Below are 23,355 nucleotides of genomic sequence, written 5' to 3' on the forward strand. Positions count from 1 at the left end.
CTGTCCCAAGACTGTCCCAAGACTGCACTGCTCCAAGACCGTCCCCAGACTGCAATGTCCCAAGACTTCTTCGGTACTGTCCCAAGACTTGTCACCAAGTGTCTGGATAGTAGGATTTCTTCCTCTTCGTTGTAGGGACTCTTCAACCACTGTACCGTGTACCACCGCTTGAGCTCTAGTAAAAATTCTCCCAAAAACCCTATCTTAATGGCCAAAATCTTCAAATACTGACCCTCCTGTATTTATCTCGCTTTCGTTCTCTCAGGCAATTTGAAACCCCAACTTCTTCGCAGGTATCTTGTGATCACCTGTTCGTTCAAATACCAATAACAAAATTTCACCAAAACGTAAAAAGTTAAACAGGAAAAATTATAAAAACAGAGAGATGAACCCACCTAAAATTCGAAGCTGACAGATGTCAACCTTTGTCCGAACAAAACGTCTGGTACCCGATTGCCACGCGTTTTTCTCCCCCCTGCTAACGATCTTATGGGGTATCACAAAAACTGTCTATGTCCGTTCCCCCCTACCGATCCGACCAGGGTACCTACCTTAATCCGATGCTAAATTTGGATATCCGCTCCTTATAACCGACGAGTGTAAGAATCTGATGTAACTAAATCGACGATGCCGATCAATTAGTTACTCTAATGTAACCCCCCTTTTTACACTTTACAACCACCAATCTTTAACCTAACCAGCCCCCCTTCTAATCTCCCCCCTCTTTAGCCCCAGCCGAAAATTCCCATAAGCGCCGGGTGCTAAACCTCTCGAGAGAAAACCGTAGACCTGTTTCCAGGCCTGCTCCAGTAAAAACTTCCTCAAAACGACGGGGCTCCGCTTATCCAATTTTACTCTTATTTCCGATAATGTAATGTGGATTTTAATGTAATGTCGATACCCGTTTGTCCAACTTGAGAACACCCTGTGCGTCCTCATCTTATTGTAGTGGTCCCGTGCTGGTTGTCCGCTTGACGTGCACTGCACTTGACACCAGCACCACCTTCCCACTTGGCTGGTCACCTCTTCTAGTCAAGTCTCCTAGCGGTTCTTCTCAATCCTTGTGAACCACTTTCCCACTCGGCTGGTCACCTCTTCTAGTCAAGTCTCCTAGTGGTTCGGCTCAATCGTTGTGAACCACTTTCCCACTCGGCTGGTCACCTCTTCCAGTCAAGTCTCCCAGTTGTCCGGCTAAGTTGCAAGCTATCTGAAAACCCTTAACAACGCCCCCCTTTTGGGCACCTTATTGAGGTTGCTGGATTAGATTGCTAGGTTGATCGAAACGATCGGTCTTATAAGACAGTATGGGTATACTATTTAATTAATATAAAAGTTTGATCCAACTAATCTGGTGTCAAAGTCACTGTCATTTTTGTTTTATGGTTTTTGTTCTTTTTTCTATACTTTTTTCTTGTTTTTGTTTCGCTTTTTGTCTTTTTACTCGTGTTTTTGTCCCCCTAGTTACCCCCCTCCTTACTCGGTTAGCTAAGCCTCGTTTGGAGACCGTACCAGGAAGTTTTCGCAATTTTTCCTAAAAAGCTATCACGGTACAACCGGAATGTTTACACGTTCCCGCTGAATCGTACCACCGGTACTCTAGAATGGGTATGTAGCCCGGAGCTGTGTCAAGTGGGTTCGACTCCGTAGTCATGATGTAGTAAAAACACCCAGGAGCGCCATAAAAACACTATGTAACAGTCGCCTACTTCGATCACATATGAGGCTTAAGAAAAATAGGCCCTATAACCATTGGCTCAAGAGTCAGCGACACTATCTCTTGTGTTTTTCTACCTCAAAACCGTTCGGAGCCAATTCAGTTCACTTGCGACATGAGACTAGAACCCGTTACAGCTTAAAGGCCACTACCAAAATACCTCCCCCCACTCTAAAAAAAACGTCCCCATACTTAGGTCTCAAAACACTCAAAATACGCGAACGCCGTTAAAAACAGGTTCGGAACAATCCGTTAAGTTACTTTTTATTGGACAGTGGAACTTTGATCCATTTCAGATGGATCAACATAAAACTCGCCTTACCTCAACAAACTTATCACAAAATGCACTCGGGAAAAATAAATTAGGTACTTACATAGCAGCATACTTGAGAATCAGAGTAATTAAGCTAATTAAAAACTCTAGCATAAATACGATTGAATATAACTTGAGAAGTTTTCTATCAATGAGTTCCAATCGAAGGAAATGAGTTTTAACTTGAGAATATAGTTTTGGGTCTGAACCATTGCGAGACTTCAGTTGTCTACCTTTCCATTGAAGGTTCACTCTGGTTCAGCTGAATTTCGATCTTCTTTCGTAATCTCTCTGTCTCCTATATCAAGATAGGACAGCTCTACTCTCGTGTTTTTTATTATAGCAATTTCTGTCACTTTCCCGCAATTGCGATTCGGTCGTTCTGATTTTATTTTTGATATTTTCAGTTGTCGCGAGAAAACTGAGCATGACTGGCTCAATTCGAATATTTGAAAGATTAAACTTCATCCCAAAACCACTTATTTCGTATTCCTCAATGTCAAACTTCCAGATATGACCGACTGGCACACGAAAACAACACAACGGACAAATTTTTGTGAAAACACAGCGATATTGACGACTGAAATTACAATAGAAGCTGTTCGAATTGTAACGATTGTAGCTGTACAATCGTAACCGAAGATTTCCCGAGAACTCAGAAGGGTATTGGGACGATTTTATCAGCCTTCCGGAAGGACGATAAGACCGCTCTTTGTTCGGATTCCAGAATTCGGGAGGGTCACTGAGAGGAAACTGTAATTACATTTCAACAACTTTTAGCTTCCTTGAATGTCCTGAGTTGAATTTAAATAAACCGAATTCATTTGCAGAGTATGAGAAGCTAGGAGTTGAGGGAAAGGGTTCATCCATCTCCGATGCGATTGATGATTTTTATCTACTGAACAAAAACAAAATTAATATAATAAATAACTAGTAGCCCTGAGACCCAACCATGAGTTCACTATTTTTGCATGTAACTAAATTAATTTGAGTGTTCTGACCGAAGCCCAAAACAGTATCGATTTTTTCGACCCGAAATTAAAAGGACTACACAAAGAACTGGCTTTAGCAGAGACGGTTAAAAGCCTGTAGAGCTGAGTTTAGACGCTAGCCAGTCGTTTTACATTCCACTTTTTTATTTTCCGTCAATATTTAGTTCCGGGCGAATGTTACATCCATAAGGTTGTTTGTATTTCAAGCAAGTTATAACATTGATTACTTCCAAAAACGAGCAGACGAATAGGTACATTGATTGACTTGCTATATCAATTTGTTACATAGGAATAACAACTTATTTATTTTCCTAGCCTGTTTGGTGCCAGCAACTGAAAATTACTCATTAAAACGGCGAATTATTGAGAGAGAGTCAGACAAATTTCTCTCATCTAATTTAAGCAATGTGACTTTTGTGATTTTAAAATTTTTATCTTGTATTTATTTTTTAACCTTATACAGTTGTCTCCAATTCCCAAAACATTTACTAAACTTTAAAATAATTTTTTTTTCCTGCTTGCTTTCTTCTTTTCTACTTTCCGACGTTCAGTAGGGAATTTTTATTTTTGCCCGTGTTTCCTTTTTCTAATTTTCAAAATTTGTATATTTGTTTTCTTTCAAAGTTCGAGTTTTTGAATTTTTAATGAAACCACGGTGCATTATTCTTGTTTCTAGTAATCCATTCTCGTATGGGAGAAACACGTTTAAAGATTTCTGAAGGTATTGATTAAAAATAGGTTTGGCAGTAATGACGCTTACATCATTGATTAGCTTAGATTTTTTTTTAAACAAGCAAGAATTTGACTTTTTTCTGTTAAGAAAGACATATCACGGTAAAAAAATCCGATGAATGATTTTTCACACACAAAAAAAGCTTTGAGATTGCTGGATTGTGGTCGGAAAAGTATTCATTTTCTTTTACTTCAATGATATATTTTTCCAAATTTCGTATTATAAAGTAATCTGAACATGTTTCTGAAGAATCACTGATTCGAGTTGCAGACTTAACAAATTGTTTAGAACCACTGGTTGTTTTTGAAACTAGGTAGAATTGCTGTAAATTGTTACAAACATTAATTAAAGTATCGATTTTCAAATCTCCAGTTACGATTATTAGTAAATTAAATCAAGAAAGATTCTCTGGTTTTCTTATCAAGCTCATCGACTAACTGATATTTTATTGGAGTGTGGCGGAATATATGCTCACGCAATTATCAAAACATTTTCAACAACTCAACAAGTATTAAGATGGATTCTAGCAAACCACCATCAATTTGTTCAATTAAGTTGATTCTTTGCCAAGTTGTGTCATAGTTCCATCATTCTTTTTACTATAGTATTCGTGATAACGGTGTGAAAACTTTTGATTCTATACATAATCAGATCAAAATTTTCATTTAGCCAAGTTTATGTTTTAATATACTTTGTTATACTAATATGATATACGTCTCTAACTATACTAATAGGAGATTCAAGACTACTATGAAGTGCTTGTAACTATTCGTGATGCTTTTCTAATAATTTTTTCAGGGTTTTCCGTTTTTCCCGCTAACATAATTAATTGCTCATTGACATCGACAGCTCTTTCCAACGCAATTTCACATTTAAAAACAGCATTATCAATTTTTGTGGTGCGACTATTATTCTCAAGGTACTCAAGTAATAATGAGTGAACTTTAAGCAGCTCATTTTCTAGATTTTGACGGGTTTCAATTAATTTGCGTATCTTATTTTGAAATTTTTCGTCCATGTTTTTCACAAATTGAAAATATTCTACGGATGCTCACTTATAGAAAACAATCATTAAAATGAGATACTGTTTTGGTACGTAATTAAATTTGCATTAATAAATCAACATTAGTTTACAAGATGGGGGAACTTGACGTCTCAAAGCTTCTACCTGAAGCCTATTTTTTATTGCTTTCCGAGCTTTGAGGGGTAAGCGGTTCCGCTTCTTACGTGTCTTAAGGATGTTAAGATTAGCGCTATAACGCCTTAGAAGGAGGAGAGTCTTTAACTCACGAGAAGGAGGCTGGTGAAGCTCTTTTTACTTCTCAATTAGTACCTGATCCTTAGCCTTACGCTTAGAGATAAAGTCTTTAACGACGTTCAGAACGAGAATACCTGTTGAACCTAAACTTTCATCTATATTCTCGGTTCCGTTCTGTCTACAGTATACGATCGCACAAATGTTTGTCTTATACCTCTAACAAATTGACAAGTTGCTCACTACTCAGCTTGCAGTTATTGTTACTGCGGTGCCTACTTATCGAGTTATTAATGGCGTCGTGTCAAATTACAAGGTCTTTACGGTGCGACAAGTAGTGATGAAGGTAGTACTGTATTGTTTTCTGAGAGTCCCTAGCGTTAAAGTTCAAACTTAAACCTGGCTTCGTAAAGCAAGTATCTTTGACGCACTTCTGGGACGGAGCGGGAAGTTTTCGGAGCGCGTGATCCAAAGAAGTAGCTCCTAGAATGAATACCATAAACTTGGGGGACCTATGCGACGGCTCCGTTACGTTTAAGTACCAATGGGGTTGGAAAATTAAGTAGGTCGGTTGAACTCCAACAACACACGGAGTAAACCTGAGGATGAAAAAATTCAACTTAACTCACTTAATATCACCGCACCTGACCACTTAACTTTACTGTCACACAACGAAACCAATAATCGGACAGGCTGAAACGGCTTTGTTTTACTCGAAGCGAACTGGTTTTCAGTTTCACCAATGGTGGGTGGGGGATCAGGCAAATTGGTTAAGTTCCAACAACACACGCGGAAGAAACCTGAGGATGAAAAAACTCAACTTAATTTGCCTGATATTTCGATACCAGACCACTTAACATAAGGTTGGTGTCATCTTAGAGCACAGTTTCGCAGAATTCTGGAGACGTTTTGAGGATTTTTTGGCAATTTTTTACTTTTTTCAGCAGGTTCGAGTCAAAAACCAATCCAAAAAAAACTAGTGCAGTATCTCTTGTCTATTTTCAAATTTCACGGATTAATATTCCGTTCACAAATATCCAAAAAAATTTTGGTATCGAGAAAAAATTTCACATCAGTTTGTCTATGTACCGACTGTAAGATATTTCAGTTCAACGGAACTGTCAAAAAATTTTGGGTTATGAGAAAAATGACCGGATGCTAGCTTGCGCGAAAAACTCAACCATATAGGACATCGTATCAAAATTTTATAGCACAAAAGGAGTTTTAAAAATTGTCGAGTCTTACAGTTTATGTAGATTTAGGAGATTGGCGGCACCGGTTGAGGGTTGTCACAAACCAGGGGCAGAACACCACACCTGTTAAAAGGCCTCTACCCCTCGTCCACCACGACGCGAGTTGTTCTGTTCGAAAATTATTCGGCCTGTTTTTGCGTGGTTACTTTGCCAATTGACCACAACACGTCGTTTGGTTACGGCAGCACGCCCACGAATATGTCGTCGATTGGGTGGTATCGGGAGTTGCGAGTTGTAGGGCATTGACCAGATGAGCTGAGAGGTGAGGGGTATCGGTGGTCAAGCAGATCAGATGCTGATGTAGACTTTGACTGACTGCCGTTTGCAAAACCTTCATGTAGGACTCGATTCTCTGTTCAGCATATTCTAATGTAAATCAATTTCAAATCAACTACTCGTTTAGCAATTCAATTACAGTTTAGAGATGATGCAGAGCTGAGTGGTTCCGTCAATGCTGGGTACTTTTCAAATATTTAAGCCTGTATTTGGGATGCGTTTCTGACTCTTCACTTCCACTTTCCAGTCCCCTCTATAGATAGATGAAATCGGACTCAGGAACGCAAGATGTCGGTACAATCGTGTCCCTTGTGGGGTGCCAAAACGTGCGCTCAATCTCCGTAAATCAACAAAAATGAAGGTTCCAGAAGTTTAAATTAATGAGAGCATTTTTCCGCAAAAACTCATCAAAATATCTATCGAGCATAAATATCGTTTTTCTTCAATCATCAACTTGTTTCGGTACAAATCGGCGCAAGCTAGCCACAAGAACCGGTCGGTCATGTTCTTGTGACAAATTGCTCTTTTTGGCGGTCACTCTAATTAAGGCTGAACTGAATTAGAACCAAAAAACAGTTAAAATAGGATATAACCACAGTTTTTCGTATATTAATACATGGGCAGGTGGGGGACTCGAACCTACGTCAACTGTTATGTTAAGTTACTTTGTCTTAGTCCGCTTGGCCAACTGTGCTTATTTTATATGCATCTATGCTCTTGTTTTATATGCATCTATACTCTACATTTGCGTTGCAACACATAATGAGATCAAAATTTTCATTTAACCAAGTTTATGTTTTAATATACTTTGTTATATTAATATGATCGATCTCTCTAACTATACTAATAGGAGATTCAAGACTACTATGAAGTGCTCGTAAATATTCGTGATGCTTTTTAAAGGAGCGTACATCAGACAGTAAAACACTAACATCAGCATATCAGATTTTTCGTTGTTTTAGCTTAGGTTTTCGGCAATATTGATGATTTCTTAAATCGTTTTTCTAAAAACACTTTATAACAACATTGTAAGTGTAGTCTAGCAGCTCTCGTCCCTCAATAGTTGGTCAATTTTTTTGGTCAATTTTGTTGGTCAATTTTGTTGGTCGATAGTTGGTCAATTTTGTTATTCCGCTGATTTCCTTCACACTGAAAAAAGAGTTTATCACGCATCCAGACGTGTTCCCAAAACAGGGATCGTTTCTCTTCAAGCTGAAAAAATTAAGCCGTGGTCGACTAAAGTCTTCGAGCACTCGTACATAATTCAGCTGTTGATTTGGTCTCAAAAATTTGTTTTTTTTTTCGTATACGGGTGATTTCGCAGTCCTTCTCGCAAAGTTGACAATTATTAGCCTACTCTGGGTGCCGCGCCATGGGTGCCGATGCGAATTAGATACAACTTTTATTTATCAATTTGCATCATTTTGTCTTGCTAAGTCAATCACTCTAGTTAGTTTCTTATTAAGAACTTATTAAAGTAGTTTTCTCTGAGTTTCAAATAATTTATTTAGGCGAAGCCAGGATGAAATATTTGTCAAATCTAGTTGAAAGTCTTCAAAATTTGAAGTATAACACAATATAGCTCTATCGTCAGCGAAAATAAACACATTTTTTTTGAAAGTGCATGCTGCTTATCATTTAAATAAACCAGAAAAAGAAGAGGGCCTAAAACAGAGCCTTGATATTCACCTGTAATGATTGGTGGTCAATCACAGAAACAGTTATTCGCATTCACACATCGAGATCTGTTAGACAAATTACTTTTAACTCATCTGTACCAATTTCCACGTACTCTTTAGCACTCGAGCTTCCTCAAGAGAAATGAGTGATCAAATGTATCATAAGCCTTTTTTAAATCAACAAAAAGACTACAATTTATGTTCTTACCGACGGATTCGTTCTGTTACTTCTGCTATATTTCGACCGTTGTAAGCTTCTCTCGAAAACCAAATTGAGTGTAATACAAAGTTTTTCAAGGTAATTGCACAAGTGAGAGTGCATAATCTTTTCAATTACTTTATGCAGCTACTCAACATTGATATTTGGCGATATTTTTCATACTTCAATTCTACTATCAGCTTTAAAATTTGGTAGAACTTTTGCTAACTGGAGGTCTTCTGGAAAAATTTTAGTAGAAAATGAAAGATTTGTCTTGAATGTTAAATAGGATGCTATCACAAAACGACTTTCTCTTTTAAAAAAACATAGTCATTGCATCAACTCCATAAGGTTGTTTGGATTTTAAGCAAGTTATAACATTGATTACCTCCAAAATTGAGCAGATGATTAGATACATTGATTGACTTGCTATATCAATTTGATACACTGGATTAACAACTAACTTTCACAAGATTTAGTTTCTTTGCTAATTTGGTGCAAACAATTGAAAAAAACTCATTAAAACGGTAAGCTTTTGATGGAGAGTCAGACAATGTTCTCTCATCCAATTTAGGTAATTTGACTTTTGTGGTTTAAGGACATATACCTTTAATTTCATTTACAACCTTATACAGTTGTCTCCAATTCCCAAAACAATTACTAAACTTAAGGTAAAAAAAAATGTTTTTTCCTGTCTGCATTCTTCTTTTCTACTTTCCGATGTTCAGCAGGGAATTTTTTTTTCGTTTTTGTTTCCTTATCTAATTTCCATAATTTGTATAGTTGATTTCTTTTAAAGGTTGAATTGTTCAATTTTTTTAATGAACATATGGAGCAATATTCTAGTTTCTAGGAAATCATTCCCGTATGGGAAGAAACATGTTTAAAGATTTCTGAAGGCATTGATTAAATTTAGGGTAGGTAGTAGTAATGTTTACATCATTGATTAGGATAGAAAAGTAATTTTTTAGAACAAGCAGGAAGTCCTTCATTTGATTTTTTCAGTTAAGAAAGACATATCACGGTAACAATAACCCGATGAACAATTTTTCACACAAAAAAACTTTAAGATTGCCGGATAGCATAACTTCAATAGTAGGACTTTCAATATTCGTGTTATAAAATTGTTTATACATTTTTCTGAGGGATCACTGATTCGAGTTGCAGACTTGGTCAATAGTTCAAAACAATTAGCTATTTTTGAACTTGGTAGGATTGCTGTAAATTGTTACACACATTACTTAGGGTATCGATTTTGAAATCTTCAGTTACGATTATTGGTAAACTAAATCAAGAAAGTTTCTATAGTTTTATCAAATTCATCGACAAACTGATATTTTATTGAAGCGTGGTAGAATGAATATGCTAACCCAAATATCGAAAAAATTTCAATATTTTCAACACGTATCAAGATGGATTCTAGCAAACCACCATCAAGTTGTTCAATAAATTGATTCTTTCACCAATTTGCATCATAGTTCCACCACCTCTTATACTATAGTATTCGTGATAACGGTGTGAAAATTTCTAATGCTATTCATAATGAGATCGAAATTTTCATTTATTCAAGTTTCTGTTATAATATATTATATTACACTGTTAGGATATACTCCTATAAATATACTACTAGGAGTCTCAAGACTACGAAGAAAAGCTTTTAAGTCTTCGTGATGGTTTTAAAGGAGTGTACATTAGACAGTAAGACATTAAAAATAGCATATATAATATTTCGTTGTTGTAGTTTAGGTTTTTGGCAATATTGATGATTTTTTTAATTTTTTTTCTCAAAACACCTTACAACATTACTGTAAATGTAATCTAGCAGCTTTCTCCCCTCGAATATTTGGTAATTTTTATTAATCTGTTGATTTCCTTCACACTGAAAGAAAATAAATCCTTCACGCGTCCAGACGTTCTCAATACAGGGATCGTTTCTCATCAAGTTGAAAAAGTTGAGCCTTGGTCGACTTAAGTCTTCGAACACTCGTGCATAAATCAGCTGTTGATTTTCTCTCAATAATATGTTCTTTCGTCAGGTTGATTTCGGCAAATGCATGCTTCTTTCTGTCCACGCTTAAGCTCTATGATACAAATATCCGAACTATTTTAACTGAAGTTTGACAATTTGAATAAAATTAATGTGTGCTATTATGATGAAACCGGTATGAATTATAAAACAAACCGTTATATTTAATTCACATACGCCTAATTGTTGTGATGAACTTATTAAAAAAAATTCAGATAACGGAAAATGGATTCAGACAAGAACCATTCCCCATTGAAAAAAATGCCCAACTTGAGTTTTCAGGACGAAACCTCTTTTGGTACAGGCAAAAAGGAAGATAGGCCCGATATGAAAAACCCTTCATTATGCTCAGATCGCCAAATGAGGGATCTGAATCAACTATCATTCAGAAAATTGCTACGACCATCTCAAAACAAATGGAAAGGATTAAAACTGAGGTTAATCAAATGATCCGTACAGAAATGAACGAGTCAATAAAGCGTTTAGTCGATGAAGCAATGGCGGATTTCAGAAGTAATATCCAATCTGAGGTGGAAGACTGTCTACGGTTACAATAAAAATTCGAAGTCGCCATTCATTTTGGCGCCATTCTGGTCGAATGTCACAGGGGTTGATGAAATGACTATGTTTTTTCAAAAGAAAGTCGTTTTGTGATAGCATCTTATTTAACATACTTCACAAATTTTTTATTTGCAACTGAATTTGTTCCAGAAAAACTCCAGTTAGCGAAAGTTCTACCAATTTTTAAAGCTGATAGCAGAATTGAATTAAGAAAAAATTGCAGTTAAGTAATTGGAAAGATTATGCACTCTCGCTTGTGCAATTACCTTGAAGAACTTGAAGTTTTTTATCAATTTGCATCAGTTTGTCTTGCTAAGCCAATCACTCTAGTTAGTTTCAATTTAAAAAAAAACTTATTAAGGTAGTTTTCTCTGAGTTTCAAATATTTTATTTAGGCGAAGCCAGGATGAAATATTTGTCAAATCTAGTTGAAAGTCTTCGAAATTTGAAGTATAACACAATATAGCTCTATCGTCAGCGAAACTAAACACATTTTTTTTTGAAAGTGCATGATGCTTATCATTTAAATAAACCAGAAAAAGAAGAGGGTCTAAAACAGAGCCTTGAGGTACACCTGTAGTGATTGATGGCCAATCATAGAAACAGTTGTTCACATTTACACATTGAGATCTGTTGGACAAATAACTTTACAAACCATGGAATCAACAGGGAAGTTGGTACAGATGGGTTATTTCTCAAAGTAAACCAATTCGTTCGCCTGGAGTTTACGGGGGATTAAGATGTGATGGTTATGGATGCCTAGTTAATAATATCAGCGGAATAAGGTTCAAATGCAAAGTATGTGATGATTTCTACCTATGTAAAGTATGCATGTCGAAAGGAAAGCACTCTCAGCACGAGTTTTGGAAAACTCAGTTCCTAGTGAGTGACGCTGGTCAAATCAATATGTTAGACGCATGCAGAGACCCTCCACCACCTTATGAGTGAATCGAACTGAAAATCAATGAAGAATATTATGTTGTAGGGTGCTAAGTAAAAAGGACGACGGTACATTAAGACGACCACGATATTGAGACGAAAATGAGCGTTAAAACTTAGGTGAGCTAATTGAGTGTTAAAACTTAGGTGAGATTAAATGAGCTCTTTCAAATGAAACCTGTTTCTAAGTCCATCAAAGTTGATTGTGCTTAACAGCTGCCGTCTTGTTTACCCTACACCATGTTGTAGAACTTATTATTAAGCTGTTGTCATACAAAGTTAAATTGCTATCTTATTGTTGATTTGGAACTAATCTTATCTTTTCTAACCATGTTTGCCCAAGTTTTTGCGGCTTAATTGTGGTTATTATTGTCTTCTAATTTTCATAATATTTAAATCACACTTCAATTTTTTGAAAAAATATAAGATGTTATTAGGCATTTTTTGAAAGATTTCGACCCAAAATATGATTTTTGGGCGCGAAATCCCCCTCAAAATTAGTATACAATGGCGCCGAAGGCTCCTCTAGAAAACATTTACGGGTCGGTCGACCAAAAATGGACATCGTAAAAGAATACGAAAGTGGGAGCCTTCGTTTAATGAGGGGTTGGGATCCCTGAGGGAGAAAAAAAGCGTCCACCGCCCACCTTCCCGTATATCCGCCCCCTGAATACATCAATTGGACAGGAAGCATATTCGTTTTCACGTTAAGTTTTCATTTTTGAAGTTATCAATTTTTTGACAGCTATCTGGAATATCAATTCTTTCAGAAGTTCAAAAGATGTTCAGCTAATGTAATGGTGTTTCATTTCATGCTATTGTTCTAAAAGGGAGAATTCTCTAAACTACACTCTGAGCGAGGCAGTTAGTTTTTGTTACGACCACGTCATTTAATAAACAGGCAGCAACTACGGATTAGCCAAGGTTTTCTCCCAGTTCATTTGAAACATCAAGTAAAAACTATAGAGAGTTAAATTTGGTATCATATTCCTTTATTATTTTTGATTCCTACCTTTGCTGACGAAGTTCATTTTTAAAGCCAAAACGAATACTTTATTGTTTTTTTAATAAGCATTGTTTTAATCCCAGTCTATATAGTGTTTAAATTTCTTGGTGCTGCAAAACAATTGCTAGGTTCAGCGAAGGCGTTCAAGAACTGTAAGCTTAAGAATTTTTTTTCACGAATAATTACAGATGGGATCAAGATTTTGAGCTCTTTTAGCCGAGTTTCAAGCTGCAAAGAAATTTGTTGTCTGGATGTCGATAAAATTGGTCGAAGTACTTCCGTAATCTAGATTGTTACGATTTTTTTTTTATAATGCTTAGTTATGTGAGTGTGGTCGAAACTTCTGCGCTAATCGCACAGCAAACAGTTATCCTTGTTGTTCCGACCATTTAAGTTTTTTTTTCAATTTTTTGTTTTTTCAAGCAAAATCAGGTCCCACAAAAAATCATCGGATTTGGTCGAATGATATATCATAATAAAGACCTTTAAGCTGTGATTCGAATGCCGTTGAAAAACTTCCCATTATATAGAAAAATTGATGATTTTCCCCAATTTTTTTTTAAATCTAATTTCGAGCAATTAAAGCGAGTACAGCGAGCGAACATGCTTATTTATTCTTAATTTAGGCCGTTTATAATAACTTATCTATGCTTAATTTTAGTTTTTGTTCGAGAAAAATTAGTTTTTTTAACGCCATTTTGGTGATTAAAAACTTCAAAAATTCTGATTTTTTTAATGATTTTTTTTTTGGTTTTCTGGTTTTTTTTTTCAAAAAAAACCCTTTCGCTATTTTACTATGACTGTCGAATATTCCTAAGTTTTATTGTTTTGATCAGATCTTGCACAATAACCGGCCACTTATATATATTTTTTTCAAATTCAGCTAAAAATTTTTAAATTTGTGCTTCGAGTGCTCTTTGATTTTAAAATTTTGTTGATTGCTGAATGACAAATGATGAGCCGCTTCTTCTTTGAAATATTCCTAAAACATTAAAAAAAAACATTTTTTAAGTATTAAAACATAATTATTTCATAGAAATTATTTTTTTGTTTTCTGAATCGCAAGTGATGCAAACGCATATATTCACATTTTATTTCAATTTTGAAAACTTGAAAGTTACGCTTTTGCAGGAAAAACCTTAGCTGAAGAAGCCGCGACTTCAATTTTGTAAAGTTTTTGCAGAAAAAGATTTCAGTGAAAAAAACGCTTTTTTCAGAATTTTTAACATAAAAAGAGCCACGAAATTTATATCATTTTATAATGCTTAAAAGCTTCCAAACATTTTTGATTTTTAAAGCATATTGCGTTTTTTTTTGTTTTTCAACTTTTAGCTTCCTTGAAAACTCGAAGTCAATTTTCTTATATCGGTTTTTTACGCTTAGCAGGTTCATTACGTAGTCAAATCGGAAAAGGTTTTTTTTCAAACTAACTACCAGATAAAGCAAAATATCACTCGAACCATTTGATAGCCTTGATTAAATAAAACCCAGCTTCGCGGCTCCTCCGTTACGTTTGGCGAAAAGGGTTGTTCGAGTCCGGTCAGCAGTAAAAGTATTTCGAAAAAATTCCGCTTCAAAAAATTGTTGGCATATTGTGTGTCTGATTATGTCTTGTCAGTTGCCACATCAATTTTTTTAAATTTTTTTTATCTATTAACTTCCCCAGCTCCAAATTTTCATGACAACAATTTGGTTTTTGGCTCAACGGGAGTTTACTTTAGCTTTTTCAAACTATTTTTCATTTTATTAAAAAAATTTAATTTACTTATTTTACTCCGGTAATTGTATTCCTGGACTTGTTTTTTTTCAAAGTGATTATCTTTCGAGACAAAACTTTGAAACTTTAGTAATTAGGCGCTTTCGGAATTTTTTATATCATTCAAAAGGTATTGTTGTCCTGAGCTTAAATTTGAAAAGTTGTTTCACCTGTGATCATTTTTCGTAAAATTATGAGGGTTTAAAGATTGCCATTTTGGCCATTTTGACCAATTTGGGACAATTAACGCGCGATATAATTCGCGCTATTAACGCGTAAGCGGGGATTTATTCCGTCTTATAAATCGTTCCAAATTAGTTGAACGAAGCTTATTTGCCATAATTGATTTGTTACAAGGAACGAAATCTCTCTATTTTTACTTTATATGGCGTGTGGGGGGATGATTTTCATAAAAAAATTTCAAGTTTTAAAAAAAAAAATTTCATTTTATTTCATTTAATTTTTTTATGTTATTACTGCTGCTCCATAAACCTTAAAAGGCAGTCGGAACATTCAGGGCTTTGCCCTGATACGGGCACTTTTGTTTAATTTTAGTCGCTTTTGTTTCATTTTTGTCTGCTTCCCCACACGCTATCTTTGTGTGAAGTTTCCAGTGGCGCAGAATTCTGCTTTACCTCTGTGTATTTTTCAATTTAATTTTTGTGCAATAAACTTTGTCATTTTTTCCACATCATTACCTTGCTTTTATTGCTTTTACAAAATGAGCTGAACTTAAATTTATTGGCAATTTTTTTCTCTAAAGTAATATTTATTTTTTCTTTTCAAGGAACCTCTAATTACCCATTCTAGCATACTTCTATTCATTTGCAGAAACATCCATGTTCAGCCCGCAATATAATACATAGTATAGTGGTTTCGATGCTAGCTTATTGTCTCATAAGATTACACGCGGGACAGAATTTGTATAATAAACGACTACTTAACTTAATAAGATTAGTCATATAACAAGGCAAACCTCTGAATGGTTCGAATGCTTTTTAAAGATTATTTGAAAGTGTTTTGGTTAAAAAGCGAACAAACAAAATACATGAAAAAAAAATTTTTTCTCTTCTTTTTCAAATCACCCCACCTAAAGTAAACTACAAAATGTTGTATTAAAGCGTCACGAATTTCAAAGTTCATGCAAAAAAACTGCCTCAATTCACTTTCGATTGCAAAAATTCTGCCGCTTACGCGTGCTATAACAACTCAAAATACTTTGAGCCGCTTAAGTTAACAAGACTGCCCGTATCAGGGCGAAGCCCTGAATGCTCCGACTGCCTTCTAAGATCTATTGAGATTTTTTGTGAAAACATCCCCCCACACGCCATATTCAGTACAAAGTGATAGATTTTGCTCCTATTATGAAAATCAGTTATGGCATATAATCTTCCTTGAACCAATTTGGAACGAATTTTAAGACGGATTCAATCTCGCTTACGCGTTAATAGTGCGAAACATATTGCGCGTTAATTGTCCCAAATAGGTCAAAATGGTCGAACTGGCAACAATTAAACACCCATAACTTTACGAAAACTGATCACAGGAGAAATATCTTTTCAAATAGCTTTCAAATGATGTAAAAAATTTCATCAAAAAATGGCCAGTTAAAAAGTCGAAATTTGTCTGAAGAAAAAAAAACCCACCCGAGCACAAATATTCCGTTACTTTCGTTACGATAGTCGGAACAGTTATCTCAAGTTAATGGTAGTTAATTATCCCAAACTGGCAAGTTAGCACTTTTCAAATCATCCCCATAACTTTAGAAAAAAATGGACATAGTACTGTTTTAACACTGCACTTGCGCTGATATACTTTGTTCAGAAAACAGAACAAAGATAGAAACAAGACTGCTCGTATCAGGGCGAAGCCCTGAATGTTCCGACTGCCTATTAAGGTTTATGGAGCAGTAATAACATTAAGAAATTAAAAGTAATAAAACGAAATGAAAATTTTATTTTTTCAAATTTGAAATTTTTAAAATAAAAATCACCCCCCCCCCCCCCCCCCCACACGCCACATTAAGTACAAAAGGATAGATTTCGTAACAAATAAACTATGGCAAATAAGCTTCGTTAAACCAATTTGGAACGATTTCTAAGACGGATTAGCTCTCCGCTTACGCGTTAATAGCGCGAAATATATCGCGCGTTAATTGTCCCAAATTGGCCAAAATGGCAATCTTTAAACTCCCATAACATTACGAAAAAAGTTCACAGTGAAATATCTTTTCAAATTTGAGCTCAGGACAACAATACTTTTCGAATGATGTAAAAAATTCTGTCAACAATGGCTAGTTAAAAAGTCGAAATTTGTCTGAAGAAAAAAAACCCACCCCGAGCACAAATATTCCGTTACTTTCGTATCGAAAGTCGGAACAAAAACAATACTGTTACATTGATGTTTCAGTGCCGGAATCATCTTGGTCGCTACAGAGATTCGAACAACTCACCTCATGCCTTTGCCCCAACCATGATCTTTACCTTTACACTTTTTCGCCTTAGTATTAGAGGTTCTGTCTAGAATAAATAGTTCATAGATCTTAGACAAGCGTTTAATTATTATCACGAAAGTATAACAGAAACTAAAAAGATAGTTTTTTAACATTTTTTTTTGAATTTTTGCTAAAAACTTGATGTACTATGAACTGATCAAAGCTGTCAAAAATAAACTGAAACACTTCAAGTGCAAAGACAAGAAAAAATGATGTTATGTATTTGTTATTAATTTATATGTAGTCTTACAAACCTATTGGAACTGTGCAAAAAAACTTTGCACTTCAAGTGCAAAGACAAGAAAAAATGATGTTATGTATTTGTTATTAATTTATATGTAGTCTTACAAACCTATTGGAACTGTGCAGAAAAATTTAGGGTTTTTCTCTGTATTTGAGGCTGGGTGATGAATTTTCGATATTTTTGGGTGATGAGCGTAATGCACTGCTATTAAAAAACAACAGGCTGTTTTCGTTTCTATATAGCGCTTAAAAATGTTTTGTTGATTTTTCGTCATGGAGGCTTTCATTATAACTCTCGGAGCAACCAGCAGCTAGCTAGTATCTTTGCATCCAAAAAAGAAGAAAACTTTGCGCCGCCTGCATTGGGAACAAGCAAAGTAAAAACAACAAAAAGAAATTTATAACCTTCAGTAAAAAAAAAAACGCGAAATATAGAATTACTTGAACGATGAAACCGTTTTAATTGTTTGTTATTATGTTGTAAATAGTGTTTTTCATTTTAGTCTTATTTTTTCAGCTATGGAATGTCTGATTGATCAGCAATGCATTGTCACTCTTGCTGTCCGTCTAAGTAACCGACCGTAGCGTCAAAATGTGCTAAATTTGATTTGGGACGCGCTGAAAAAAAAAAATTTTTCAAAAAATATGCCCAAAAAACAACTAACAAGTTTTTATCTGCGGTTCTCTTTCTTTCAGCGAAATACGGAAATGTTACGATAATATTCTTTGGAATACAGTGCTGATTTAAATTATCCGGACAAAACGAACAAAACTTGAATTTTCAAACGCGTTTTTCTCAAATATGGTTAAGATTAGACAAAAAGTGAAGAGAACAAAAGTTGCTTAGAATTTCACCAGAATTAATATGGTGCCATTTTTTTCTCCGAAATTCTTAACAAAAATTTTACCCCAAAAATGGGTCAATTTGGCTTTTTTCAATTAATCAAGAATTACGCTGAAACTACTTTGTTAATTGATACAAAAATTATATCACAGGAAGCCTCTTACGCAGTTCAACAAAGTTTAACAAGGGTTAAATCTACAAAAATTTGCGCTAATTGTTTAAAATTTATTTTTTAACAGAGATTCTGGGTTTTATATAGTAAAAATCACATTTATTGACTATCAAGTGAAAATTTTTTCTCTTATACTGGTTTTTGGAGATTCAACCCTTGTTAAACTTTGTTGAGCTGCGTAAGAGGCTTCCTGTGATATAATTTTTGTATCAATTAACAAAGTAGTTTCAGCGTAATTCTTGATTAATTGAAAAAAGCCAAATTGACCCATTTTTGGGGTAAAATTTTTGTTAAGAATTTCGGAGAAAAAATGGCACCATATTAATTCTGGTAAAATTCTAAGCAACTTTTGTTCTCTTCACTTTTTGTCTAATCTTAACCATATTTGAGAAAAACGCGTTTGAAAATTCAAGTTATGTTCGTTTTGTCCGGTTAATTTAAATCAGCACTGTAGTTCGAAAAATCTTTAAAGCAGACCCAATATGACTATAGTCCACTTATTCTGTGTCCGCCCATTTAGGTATGCATGAATAAAGCTGCTAAAGATTTGGCAATTAATATCGGCTCGAAGCTGGGTATCTTGTTCCAATTCGAAAAATGAGAACAAATATATAATTAATTTTGCCTGAAAACAATTAAATTTGACTCTAAAACTTCTGTGCATCTTTATTTTTCTGGTAGAAAGATCTCAAGCGACCACTAATCGATTTTTTTTGTATTAGCATAGCTAAAGTTTTTCATTTAGATTTTACTCATGTAGCATTTTTGAAGAATAATTTACATCCAGTGAGTTTTTCATGGAAGAAAAGAACCGCCAAATGAATATTTATGACAGATGCATAAGGCTTACTTTGCTTATTAGTTTTATGGGTCTCAATTTTTCTTTATCAGATCTACAGAAGACTTTTATTTCTTAACTTTTTTTGATGTTAGTAACATTATTCGCAGTTTGTGGGCAGTGCATATTTGGCTTTGGAATATCTAATCATCAAGCTTTAAGTTAAATCACTCAAATAAAGTTTTTTTTCAAGCCTAACCATTTATCTGTTCTCTTAAAAATTCATAACAATATTCTGTTTATAACTAAAATGGAGGTTTCGGCTGTTAATTTGATTTATCGAGAATGAAAAGCTCCTTACCGTAATCTTTAATTGTTCCTAACAAAAAGCGTATTTATAATCGGCTCAATACTTTATTGGTATTCTTTGACATTTATGTTTTTGCCTTTCTGTTTTTAATTCAATTCAATAAAAATGTGTTCTGATTTATTTATGTGATGAAAAACAGTTATTTGATCTTATTATGATTTTTTTTATTGGGTGGCCGAGCAGTTAACTTCATATAGGCGCCAACGGACCAATATGAACAAATGATTGATAGAAAAACGGTGTCTAGATTTTGATCGGAAGAAATTTTCAGTTTTTGCATTGTGTTTAATTTATGCACCCAAGGAATTTTTTTTAGTTTCCCACAGATGAATTGACTTATGGCAACAAAACGTTTTAATCCGTTTTTCGTATCCCAAAGCGGGTTCTATTTCTGATTCAGGCAAAAAAGGTATCACTTTGTTCCGTTTTAATTTATTTTGAACTTCGATCTTAGCAGGCTTCCAATTGCCATATCTTCAATCCGTAAGTTGAATCGTTTGAAGAAGGCAGCATTGGAGGGGCTAATTTTTCTCCAGTATACCTTACAGTTTGCGACAACGAAAGTGCGTGTCTTTGAGTGCACGCTGAATTAAACTCTTTGACAAATTCTCAACTGCTCTTATTGAAAAAAAAAGCTTCAAAAGCGTTCAACATTCAAATTCTTTTGCTTCTAATGGATGTTTGTTGGGAAAAAACTCTTTTAACCATCCTCATTCTCTTTTTTTATCACACACCCTTGTGCTTGTAATGTTTTTGCTTTATTGATGCAGTAACCATGACAATAGCTACACATACGAGCTTTTTTTCACTTTTACTTTTGATGCATTTATCCGGTCAGACTACTGAGACGAACTATACAGATTTATCGAGTTTTGAGGGCGTCTCGCACGAAGTCCGTCTAAGGCTCAAACTCGCAACAGACTACGACGCCTCCGCTCGCCCTGTTATATTTCCAAGCACGCTATTAAACGTGTCTTACAAAGCCACGATGTACCAACTAGTTGGCTTCAACACCAAAGACCAGACTATCAAAATGCTCATGTTCCAGCGTATGGAATGGATTGACGAACTTCTTCACTGGGATCCGGCGGACTACGGAGGCCTCAAATGGATCCGGTACTATCGGAACTCGGTTTGGACTCCTGACATCCTGGCGTACAACGATGTGGGAACTTTCGACATGGAAAAATACGATAGGTCCATCCCATGTACAGTGTACCATTATGGACTTGTGGTTTGGACTCGGCCTGTAGATTACGAAACGATGTGCGCTCTAGATGTGACTAACTTTCCCTTCGACACCCAGAGTTGCGAGATTGTGATTGGCTCTTGGCAGTATTTTGAAAATGAGGTCAACATCACATGCATGCCGATTGACCTCTCGTCATACATGGAGGACAGTCTGTGGACTCTAAAAGGTCAGCTGCTGTTTACATCATTTGAAAAAAAAATCACTGTTCTTAAAAACTTTTTCGTAAACCTGACACCGTCAGCAAACCATCCGAAGAAAAAAGTTTGATAACAAGGCAAACAGTCTAAGAGAATCCGTGAATTGCGTGGAAGGAAAAATAAGTAAAGCAGGCTCTTTTCCAGTCCCTCCTTTCAAATTCAATTTTGAAAAGTTTATTTAACATTGTCATATTGCAATGAAATTTGGCGTGGTGAACAAATCGGCAATTGTGAACAAATTTGTTCTTCATATTTTACAGCGTAACATCACGCATTTAGCCGTAATAACACGTAAAACAAACATAAAACTCGGTATTTTGAAAGAGGGGGACTGGAAAAGAGCCGTAAAGCATGACAAAGAATATCTTTTGCCGGGAAAAAACCCCGAAAACGTTAAACCAAAAAAGCCGTTATACCGTATCTGGTATTAATAATAATAAGATCATTTATCCACGAGGGATAGGACCAACATACGAGCTGTACAGCCCATCACGGCGAACCGCTGTTGTGCCCCTGCTTATTAGAGAAAAAGTTTCCATAACTTAAATGTTGGTTTGGAAGTGTTTTCATTTGAAATCGCTAGTAAGTAAAATTTGAAATATAGTATTTATTAGCAGAAATTTACGGGACTTGGAAAAAAGGCAAAAAAAGCTGCTGCTTGGATATAGATAACTCATAACTTAGTTCACATTAAATTTGAAAACTCTTTCTTTTTATCAAAAGGTTCTAAAGGCGTTTAAAGGTCTAAACTTCAAAGTTTGACCGGCCAAAAACAATACTAAAAATATAATCAAATATCTCCCTCTAAATTTGCATTTGATGTTGAGTTGGTATTATTTGTAGAGACAGAATGTACAAGATACTCGGTGGACGCTATAAGGGGTTCCAACACCTTCGGCAGAATATCAATACGTGTCGTCTTCAAGCGAATGTCTTCTTTCTACGTCCTAAATCTCATCCTCCCGAACGCCATACTTATGGCTATGAGTTCATTGACCTTCTTCATTCCGGGCAAAAACGGAGAAAAGGTCACTTTTGGGGTCACGGTTACTCTGGCTCTGTGTGTCAATTTGTCACTTGTGACTCAGTATGTACCGCAGACGTCCAAGACTTTTCCGAGAATCTGCACATATATTTTTTCGAGCATTGTCCTTTCGTGTGCTGCAATCATAATGGCAACACTTTCCATCAACATTTCTGAAGATGAAAAATCTGATGACAATGTCTATCAGCTGAACCATACCAACAAGGTTTCAATCGCGACAACTATCTTGTCGGCAACAGAAAACGGAGTCGGGGATGGAGACAGCTCGGTCGTTTTGGCGGATTCGCGTGAACAAACAAGAAGAATTGACAATTTGAAACAAGAACTGCGCAGATTTTTCTGCCACCCAAAATGCGACGTCGTCATGGGAGTTGTTGGCTTCGTGGGGACAACATTGTACTCAATTTTATTTATCCTTACGATGCTTGATTGAGATATGATTCGTTAAGCACGGCAGTATGTACTTGAAGTTAATGCAAATGTGATGCGCATCAAAGTTATGGTAAACACACTTAATTTGAAAAAAAAAACAGCAGCACAATATTTAGGCTATTTCCAGCTGACTAAAACGACCCTTACTTGGAAGCCAAGAATGTCTAATTATAATTCAGTCATATTTTGTCATTTCATTTGTATCAATGTAATGCAGTTAACTGGTCTTTGCCCTTGATTTAATCTGTCATGCAATCAATCAGGGCTAAATTTTCAGTTCAAGTTTTTATTTGTTTTTCCGGCAAGTAGTATATATTGGAGCTGATCACGGGTGGGTGCCGGCGATACCCCCTGTATTAAGAGAGGAAATGGATTTCCGGGATCGCTGGCAATGTTCTAAGTAGGGAAGAAATTTTCAATCTATTAGGCTAGTTTATAGCTTTTCCTATTTATTAAGATACGAGGTTTGAGATGATAAAATTTTCGGCGCCCGAATTTCCTATGTATTAAGATAATACATTTGTAAATTTATACCCTATCTTAATACATAGGAAATCCGGGCGCCGAAAATTTTACTTATCATCTCAAACCTCGTATCTTAATAAATAGCAAAACCTATAAACTATCCTAATAGATTAAAAATTTCTTCCCTACTTAATACATTACCAGCAATCCCGGAAACCCATTCCTTATCTTAATACACTAAATTCCCTATCTAAGTTAGGTAAAACAAATTCTTAACAAATCACGAGTCTTGTCTATTTGAAAAATATCTACAGTACAGTACGGCTAGACTGTAAATTGAAACCACACTAGACTGTAAATT

At 35.4% G+C, this 23,355-nt stretch overlaps 1 protein-coding gene across 1 annotated transcript; it reads left to right on the forward strand.

Annotated features, from left to right (window-relative positions):
* Positions 1-19,693: 19,693 nt before the first annotated feature.
* Positions 19,694-22,818, forward strand: LOC134839432 (acetylcholine receptor subunit beta-like 1). Its single transcript, XM_063854979.1, has 2 exons — positions 19,694-21,021; positions 21,896-22,818. The coding sequence occupies exons 1-2, from the start codon at positions 20,379-20,381 to the stop codon at positions 22,528-22,530; spliced, it is 1,278 nt and encodes a 425-aa protein (XP_063711049.1). The 5' UTR covers positions 19,694-20,378; the 3' UTR covers positions 22,531-22,818.
* Positions 22,819-23,355: the final 537 nt, after the last annotated feature.

This window comes from Symsagittifera roscoffensis, chromosome 2 (assembly GCF_963678635.1).
Source record: "Symsagittifera roscoffensis chromosome 2, txSymRosc1.1, whole genome shotgun sequence".
Taxonomy (NCBI): Eukaryota; Metazoa; Xenacoelomorpha; order Acoela; family Convolutidae; genus Symsagittifera; species Symsagittifera roscoffensis.